Source organism: Solanum verrucosum, unplaced genomic scaffold, assembly GCF_900185275.1.
Source record: "Solanum verrucosum unplaced genomic scaffold, falcon-dt-bn FXZP01000060.1, whole genome shotgun sequence".
Lineage (NCBI taxonomy): Eukaryota > Viridiplantae > Streptophyta > Magnoliopsida > Solanales > Solanaceae > Solanum > Solanum verrucosum.
Window position 1 is genome coordinate 11,608,875 of NW_026020129.1, and position 10,364 is coordinate 11,619,238.

At 29.2% G+C, this 10,364-nt stretch overlaps 1 protein-coding gene across 1 annotated transcript; it reads left to right on the plus strand.

Moving 5' to 3' along the window:
* Positions 1 to 339: 339 nt before the first annotated feature.
* LOC125826774 (transcription factor bHLH14-like) lies at positions 340 to 5,563 on the plus strand. Its single transcript, XM_049506110.1, has 2 exons — positions 340 to 1,644; positions 5,393 to 5,563. Exons 1-2 carry the CDS (start codon positions 340 to 342, stop codon positions 5,561 to 5,563), a joined length of 1,476 nt encoding a protein of 491 aa, XP_049362067.1.
* The last annotated feature ends 4,801 nt before the right edge of the window (positions 5,564 to 10,364 follow it).

Genomic DNA, 10,364 nt, shown 5'->3' on the forward strand with positions numbered 1-10,364 from the left:
TATAGTGTCTTTAGCAATCTTATATTTGGAATCAATGAATCAGAACAAATTGAGATGGTCATTGAACCGTCCATTCATTGAGTCCACCATGGATATGTAATATGAACTCAATCATTTCACATAATTTCTTTCTTTACCTCTGTATAAGTTAGGTCAATCCTACGTACGTTGTTTGTTAAACTTGAACTCTATAAATTACAACACGTGAAAAATGACACCACAGATTTTAGATCTTATATAAAAAGTCTCAATATTTTATATTAGTATATGACATATTGCACTTCCACACACACAAAAAAAGGAAAGTATTATTCCATCATCTCTGGAAATTCAATAATAATGCAAGACTTTATCTCTTCTTCTTCAACTTCACTACTTAATACACTTCAAAAACGCCTTCATTATATAATCCACAATCGTCAAGAATGGTGGGTTTATGCCATCTTTTGGCAAGCGTCGAAAGACACAAATGGCCGTCTTATTTTCTCGTGGGGGGACGGCCATTTCCGCGACACTAACGATTTAGCGCTGGCCAAAGTCCATATCGCTAACGCAGACAGTAACGTTAGCGATATGGAGATGTTTTATGCGGTGTCAGCGCCAAATTGTTTTGTGTCCGAGGACGACCTCATCGTCCACGCTTATAATTCCGGCTCCTATGTTTGGCTGAATAATTATTATGAATTACAACTTTATAACTACGATAGAGCTAAAGAAGCTCACTTGCATGGAATTCGGACTCTGGTTTGTATTTCTACTCCTCATGGTGTTGTTGAATTGGGTTCTTCTCAAGTTATCCCAGAAAATTTGGAATTAGTCCAATTAATAAAGTCTTTATTTGGATTAATAAGCAATAATAATAATAGTAATAATAATAATAATAATAGTCCCTCACAAGGTGTTTCAAGTTTTAATTTTGTTCCTTTAGGAGATCATATTCTTCAGAGAGAAATGAATACGAAGGAAATAATTATGGGTAACAAATCGTCCGATTCAGGAAATTCGGACTATGATAATGAGTCCTCGGCTATCAACAAGGATGCTAATTCACCTAAAAAGCGAGGAAGAAAATCCAGTTCGACAGAGCGAGCAACCGCGAAAAATCACGTTGAAGCAGAGAGACAGAGACGGGAAAAGCTGAATCATCGGTTCTATGCTCTAAGGAGCGTTGTCCCTAACGTGTCTAAAATGGACAAAGCTTCTTTGTTAGCTGATGCGGTTAGTTATATTAATGAGCTCAAAGCCAAAGTGGAAGAATTCAAGGCTAAAGTTGAAGAATTAGAGTCCAGTAAAATTATTCAGAAGAGAAATTATTCCGTTACGGATATGTATGGCGCTCAAAGCGCATCTTCTGCAGTAGTTGATCGTACGAATAATATAATTAATTCATCGTTCGCAGCGTATGGAATGGAAGTGGAGGTGAAGATTATTGGAGTAGAAGCTATGATTCGGGTGCGTTCACCCAATGTGAACTATCCATGTGCCAGATTGATGAACGTGTTGCGAGAGTTGGAGTTTCAAATTCACCATGCAAGCGTTTCAAGTGTCAAGGAGATGATGCAACAAGATGTTGTCATTAGGGTTCCTCATAATGTCACTAATGAAGAAGCCATCAAATCTGTTATCCTCACAAAGTTAAGTCTTGCTTACATTTGATACATAAATATTACTGTAGTAGTATAGTATATATGAGTAAGTTTAATTTCATTGTCATATCAAGTGTTTCTAGTATGAAGGACATCGTACGTGTTCTTTGTAAATCGTATTGATCATGTGCATGTTGTATCAAATATAATCTACTACTTTTAATTTAAAGCTACTTAATTTGGTTTTTTTCTTTTAAAATGAACAAGTTCCGACTAATTAAGATTCAGTACTCTGAAAGTAGTACTGTTCTTAGTTTTCTTTCTTCTTCTTTAGTCTTCGATGTTTATTTAGATCAAACAACCCTTAATTAGCTTGTTTGTTTTAGACTTCAAGAAGCCAGTTGACAAACCTTTGCAAAGTTTATATCAATATTTTTACATGATGCTGTGCTGTTTCTTCCTCTTTATTGATCAGTCAGTACTACTCTCTCAGTGCATTTCAATTTTTTTGTTCAAATTCTGTACTGTACTTAGAGATTAGACTAAACTAACCACCCAATGGTCATTTCATGAAATATTGTTGAACTAGTTCATGGACCAGATCTAGCTAGTACTTGTATTTATATATATAATATATGTTTTTGTACATTTTTTTTTGGTCAAAATGGCATCTAAAAGATCCAGTTCCATAGCCATTTTATTGCTCCTCTTCCTTATAAACTTCTCTGTGGTAGATTCATGGATTAGAATTCGTGCACATCTCCCTGTAAAACCTTAAATTCTTACTTCCATGGTGAATGTCAAAAAGGCAACATCAGCCGTAGACCCTAGTGGGAGGTCCAGCTAGCAGGGGAAATTGTGCAACATTGGCTGGTCAAAATTAATATATATTATGGAGATTTAGTTGTATTTGATGATCCAATTACTTTGGATAATTAATAATATTCATTCAAATCCAGTTGGAAGGGCAAAAGGTCTATAAGCATTATATATTTCTAATGATAAATTAAGTTGAATGATTTTATTAATACAAAAGTCTAAATTAAGTGATTTTATTGATACAAAGGTCTAAATTAAGTGATTTTATTGATACAAAGGTCTAAATTAAGTGATTTTATTGATATAAAACAAACTTTAATAATTTTATTAGATAAGTTATCAAAATTGAGTGATCTTTTGAGATATTGACTAGTCAAAATTCATATAGTTTGGCTTGAGAAACTAAATAAACGAAATAACAATTTAGAATAGGAAGGAAGAGCGTGATTTTGCTTCAATGTATTTATTCAAAAATAAGATTTGGATCTGGTGCAGCGGGAAAATCCATCCCTTTAGTCCTTGAGGTCCATTTTTGGAGAACACAAATCCAACATCTTTAGTCTTTACTAGTTCACTAAAATATACTAGTACTATAATATATAAAACGGAAAAGGTAAAAAATATTCATGTTAAATAGACCACTTATATTTTTGGGATTAAAAATATCCTGTTTTTTCCCAAGAGACCACAAATATTCTCAAGAGTCAACTATCCAAATTTTTAGTGACATGCCAAACCACATGAGACTAATCCCTCTATCTAAGTGTTGCCAACTAGGATTCACTAAGAAAGAACTAGACCTTACAAAAGTCGCCACAAAATCCCAAAATATTGCCACTATAGGATTTGAGTGATTTTTAGTGGCGATCAAGGCTACAACAACCTTCGCTAGTAAAACCTATTTTTTCAACAAAAAAAAATATGATGATAATTTCTTTTGCAACCTAATTTTTAAAAATAAATAACATGCACTATTAATATTAAAAACATCCGATATTATTACGAAAATCATCAAAATTACTTCTTGATTTAAATCTCCTACTACATAATGCATCATTGTACATTTTATGCATTTACATATAACATAAAAATAAAACATATAGTGTATTCAAACTCCTTGATCGATATCATTTGTGATTTTTAAAAGCATTGAAGAAATTATAACACAAAAATCAGAATTTAATGCTAAAAATCAGTTAAATCCTTTAGTGGCAATACTCTTGGCATTTCTGGCGGCTATTTCGCTGCGAATAGTCTAATTTTTTGAAGTGAATCCTATTTAGCAACGCTTAGGTTGAGGGATTAGTCTCACGTGACTTGCCATGTCACTAAAAAATTGAGATGTTAACTCTTGAGAATATTTGTGGTCCCTTAAAATAACGGTGGAGGCATGTTTGATCCCAAAATATAATAAAGGATATAAATGATCTATTTCGCATAGTTCAAAACAATTTTTGACCCTTTCTGTATATAAAATAATGAAGGAAAAATAATGATCTTTTCTAATCCATAAGGGACACTTACTTTAATTTGAGATACAATTCACTTTCTTAGAAACACATCTTAGTTTGTTGACAAGTTTTTTATTTGCTTACTCCTCCTATAAGCTCCAAGTGATAAATTTTTGTTTTTAATCAATCATCTCCAAAAAAATAAATTATATTTAGTTCTATTTTACCTTAATAAGTATATTTATAGTCATACATCTATAATTTATTTGAAATCACAAATTTCAAAAAAATTAATTCATATTAGTATAAAGTTGAGACCATATATGGCGAAGTTAATTATATAACTATATTTTTACTTAATTGTGTATAATTCATTATTGAAGAATAAGCTGAACACAACATAAACAAGTATACACATGCATGCTCTCCCAAGAATAAAATAAAATAAAATAAAATTTTAAAAAATAATTAACTATGATGAAGTAATATACATCTATAAATTAATTTGATAAATACTGACAAGTTTTTACACTAAATTAAAGAACTTGCATGATTCTTTACTTGATCAGTATTATCGGAATTTAAATGGTTGAATTTGAGAGGTTCATTGTATTTGTATCTATGTTGAAATCCAAATGTTCTTTCCATTTATTAATAAAGCCAATCTAAAAATATGGGTCTAAATTATTGATTTTTGTCGAATTTGTAACTATAATTATAGTACCAAACTGATCTCCAAGGCTCCAAATCTCCTAATGTTAACTAGATTCATTGCATGGGTAATGATGCCATTCTCATAAAAATGTTACATTGATTTGATCACACGCTGAACTAAGTAATCAATTATTCATCGAGGTTTGATTCTAAATCATTTAAATCTCAATTCATTCGGAGCTTTTTTTTTATATATATTTTAAATAACGATTTTACCACTTACTGGGTTAAGAGGTTGAATTCATTCAATTTGTGATGAAGTCTTAAAAGTAGTACTCAGACCTGGATCAATATGCGTTTTCTTTAACTAAACCGTTAGACACTTGATTTCTTTGCCAATCCTTTTATTATGAAGACGAAAAAAGAGAGAAGATCGAGCAAAGAGGAATGAAGAAAAATAGATTGGGAGAAATAAGAAGGTGAAGTGGGATGTTTGGTGGCGGGGCCAGCTCAACTATAAGATTACTAAAATTATTGTTGGATTCATTAATTATTATTTTTTAAATGTATTTTATATAAAACTATAAAAATTCACATATTGATAAATTTGAAAAAAAAACTTTTTACCTTATTTAGTGCGAAAATCGTTATAATAATTGAAAAATAAAATAATGTTTAGTTAATTGTAGTGTCCTTTTTTAAATGGTTATATATTTGTTTGTCTTATTTATATCCTAACTATTATGATGGACCCACATTAGTATTCTTGTGTTTACATTTTTTTATTCCCCTTTCACTATTGAATATTTTAAAGACTTCCAAACGTCAAATATTTTGCATTATGCAAAATCTATTGTCTGTATTTATAGAAAGATCAAACAGTGCAACAAATTAATGTATTTAATATCATTATATCAACATAACAAATTCAAAGTAACACTATTTCAATATCATTATATAAAATTTTTAAAAGTTTCAATCCTGATTTATTGTTCGAACTTTGTATTTTATTTTTCATTGAAAATTTATCTTGTTTACATATTTACTTTATAAGATCTATATATATTCTATTCTTTTCAGATCCTCACTTATAGGATTAAAATTGAGTATGTTATAGTTCTTCAATTTATAATATCAACTTAAAGAAATAAAGCATTTCTATGGAGATTGACTTAGACCCCAAAACTTATTGAGACATCTTATGTGATGGATCCTCCATACATATAAAAGTTAATTAAATAATCCCCTCATGGGTCCATACATATAAAAGTTAATTAAATAATCCCCTCATGGGTCCATACATATAAAAGTTAATTAAATAATCCCCCATACAACTAACTAATGATAATTGTGACTCATTTGGCATAAATTGTTTCTTTGCACTTACTTTTGGAGTTCTGAAAATACAGTCTACTAACTTGGTTTTTTAGGAAAAAGGTTAGTTATATTTGTGATCCTTGTGGCCATATTTAGGCCACGTAATTTATGGTCATTTAGCAGCTCTCTATTAGTATTCTTTTTTGGGGAAAAAGATAAGGTTGATTCTTATGGTTTCGTGGGACTCCATGATTTTGATTTAAGCCACTTTATGAGCCCAATAATTTTTATTCTCCTATTTTTTACTATACTTGTTCTCTTATTTCTTGACAAATTGTGTGAAGGAATATATTTACTTTTTTCCTTTTAAATTCTAGTGAGTATGCATGTGGGAACACAATTATATAAGGAGGAAATTGAAGAAAAGAAAGAGGGGCCTCTAATGACACATTCATTAATTAATTGATACGACTTTTCATTGAAATCTATATACTGTTTAATTTTGGTATACACATCCATTCAATTATTATCATATATACAATTTCTTTGACCGTATAGTTACACATGACGAACTCTTAATTCCTTTGCATTACTAATACCTAGAAATACACTCCTCAATACAATAGAGTGTATAAGTAATGCAAACATAAATAGTTATACATAACATGAAAAAATGAATCAAACAAGAAACTACTAATACATAAAGCTAATGCAAGCATTATTTTTATTAATACACTCGACCAAATGACCTTAGTATTAAATGAGTAGCTTTTCATTTCACAAATTAATCATATAAAACGCAAAAAAGAATGAGCCCCAGAGAGAGAGAGAGAGTTGTATTTTTGGATGTAATATTTTTAAGTCACTATATTCTAAGTTACTCCTAATTTGTACATATACAATAGATGTTTAAGGCAAGCAGAGACTTTGAATCTAAATTTTTGAAGGGAAAATTACACGTATAAATAAATATATACTTGTTAATTAGATAGCATAGCGATAGTTTGCCTTAATTACAATTCGCGATCTACTTTTAGCTATAATTATGCGGCTCAGCTTTTTAGTTCTATATAATTCACACGTTTGAATAATTCGAAATTTGTATAATATAATTTATATAACTTTTGTATAACTCAGATTTTGTATAATATAATGTGTATAACTGTTACACTTCTGATGTTTGTAATTGTATAATTCGTTATTTCGAGTTAATACAAAAATAACTGAATTATATAAATATACCCGCGAATTATACAAACGAGACAGTTTAAACTATAGCTACAACCCGTAAAATGCAAATTATGGCTATGGAGCATAATTAAGTTTATTATAGTATTTGTGAAAGTTCCCATTTTTGAATATAGGCAAACTTGTAGCCGACACTGTATATATAGTAGTCGTTGATGTTTAGCCCAAAAAGAAAAGTAGACAAGGGCAAAGTATTGTGTTCCAATTTCCAGGCTTATTTCTTGGGTTTAGGAGGAAAAGCCCAATATGCACCCATTCCTATATTTCTTCGGACCCAAGATTTGATTTGTACTCTTATTTTTCTCCGCTATTAATTCCTACTTGATTGAAAACTATTTTTATTTAGTTAAAAAATAAAAAGTTTTTTCTCCTTTGATTTAGTTATTTTATGTATTTATTAATTCAGGAAAAAAGAAAAGAGTGAACAGTAACTTGAACATTTGCTCCTAAAGTATAAGTAGAAGTGAAAACTTGAACATTCAGTATAATGGAAAATGAGACATCGTCAGTCTGAATGTAATATAACAACCTGAAACGATCGAGTTGCCATAAATCCTAATCAACATCAACCTACCAATGGTCCTGCTTCTTGACAGTGTAAATATCTAGTATAGTTATTGGTTTGAATAGACATGATTTTTCTATATAATATTTTTAAAAGATTACTCAACTATGAACTGATCATAAGTCAAATATTTCCATGTGGATAGTCAAAGAAAAACAAAACAAATTGTTAATTAGGGAAATTAAGAAGATTGCGTGCCTCATTGTTTCCGCTGGTTAGCTAACAACCTTACATGTTGTAGTTTTACAAGAAATTAAATTAATACATGCACTAATACTATAATTTCCAAGCCGTTCAACCACATATATAGTTAATAATCATGTAAAGAAGCTTCTATATAGATCAATTACTATTATTTTTCTCTTCAACTCCACTAATGTCCTAGTTTGTTCTGAGATTTTTTCTATTACCAACTTAAAATGTAGTATACCCTTGAGTCCTGCCAAAAAAAATAATGGGGAATCAGAGTAAATTAATGGAGTACTTTATTTTTCTAATTTGCTGCCTTACTTAAATTGGAAACTTAAACTACTCAATTGTGATCTTTGTATGTCTAACAACTCTCTATTCAAATACACTTTCTCCTATTGAGTGTCTTTAAGTAACGAATTCTCCTTGTTTCAACTAATAGCTAATTGGTACTACTACTCATGTGATATATACGTAAATTGTTGAATTATTTTAATTCAGATTTTTATAAAATGTACATATATATTGCATGGCATCTTAACTTGACAATGAATAAAATCTGATGTCAGTACCTAAAAAAGAGGTTTAAAGTACGCAAGTTATGTTATTTGAACTCTGTTTGAACCTACATGAACACCACATAAGGGACACACATTATTTATTTTTTCATCTTAAAAGGAAACTCATAATGAGTAGAAAGAGACCAATTCCTCCATTATATTTTTTCCATTTGTACGTAAACTATAGAGGACAAGTCTGCAACATTAATTTGCTTCCTGTACTCTGCCAACAAAGTCTCACCTTCACTATTTAGTAGTATTAGCTTTCAATCAATTCCAATATTATTATCTTATATAAATGCACCCATTCACCTTCGATTTCATATTATTTTATACAACTCTAAAGAAAACATTCTAAAAATAATAATAACAATAATAATTTTTTCTTGATATATTAAATTAAATAAATAATAAATTTTATTATAGAAGTCAATTAAAATGAAAGGAAGGAAGTAGTATTAATTAGTTGGATTGTATGATATTTGGTGGTCTGTCAATGAGCAGCATCTCTTAGTCATCTGATGAGTTCCCTACACTATTTATTAGTAACATTTTGGTCCACTAATTTAAAATCATTTACGTTGTTTATTAGGTGACAGGTGGACTCTAATAACTGACACTTGTATTGTCTCCGCTGTTATTTATGGTTGGCAGCATTCAATTTTCTTAACAATCATGCAATGCTTACTGTTCAAACATTACTAGTTCATGTTTTCCAATAACCATATCTCTAAAGTTAGAGATTAGTTAGTCTTAATTTGAAATGAAGTGTTAATCTATTTAGTTTAATTTATATAAATCGAATTCACTCGTTTATTATATACAACCTAATGATCAGTTTAAATTCTATGTGCAGTTCCGTAAAATAAAACATTTAAATAGTTAAATTACTTTTAAGATATATAATTGTGTATATATATAATAATGATAAGCAATCTTATATGGTTACCAAAACGGATAAATTACCTATATACACACCTTTTTGTCCCATAATTTCTATTATTCCCTACCAATTCTAAATTTTTCTAAAATCCCTTATTTTACTCCCAAACCCCCAAACCCTGATACATAAATTCTAACTCCCAAAATCAATATTTATCCCTTCCTTATTTCACTCCACAAATCTCTATTTTTATTTATCCTAATAAATAACAGTCTTCGAAAATATTTTGGCTTTAAATATGTTTTCAAAATTCACAAAACAAAAAAAAAAACGAAGAAGATAAAATAATATTTTTTTAAAAAAATAATTAAAAAAATAATAATATATATATTTCATTATTTTCCTTCTTCAAACACAACAACCACACTTTCTCCTAAACTTTAGAATTTTGATATTTCACATTTGTAATCTTGATAACATATCGTCTTTATTTTTGTTATTATTATTTTTATTTCCCTTTCTTTTATTTTATAATTTTTGTCAAAATTGATAATTTTTTACCTTCTTTTTGGTTTCTCAACATAATATTTCAAGTATAAAATTTATTGCCACAATTTTTTTTGGTGGATTCTCATCTTAAAGATAGCATAGTTTAATATGTTTTTAAAAAAATATAAGATGAAAATAATGATATTAATGAACATTAAAATTTATGTGGAATATCTTGTTCTTATCAAATTTGGAGAATAGTTTACCAAAATTTGTTAACTTAACTATGGTTATAATACTTCTAATATAATATAATCTTGACCTTTAAAAATTGAATAAGACACATGTCTCTCATTTAGAAGTGTACTTGACAAAATGGATGGAAAGTGTAATGGAGGGGAGCCAAATCCGTGTTTGTTCATGCATCTAATTGATAACTTAATTCTTATTTATTGTGATACATTTATAGATACACTTTATTTCAGCTTACATACATCCTTCTTTCACAACCTTATTGTATCAAATACATTATTATCAACTACAAAATGATACATTATGTAAGTTATACATATCTTTCAAGGCAAACAATACAATACTTATCAA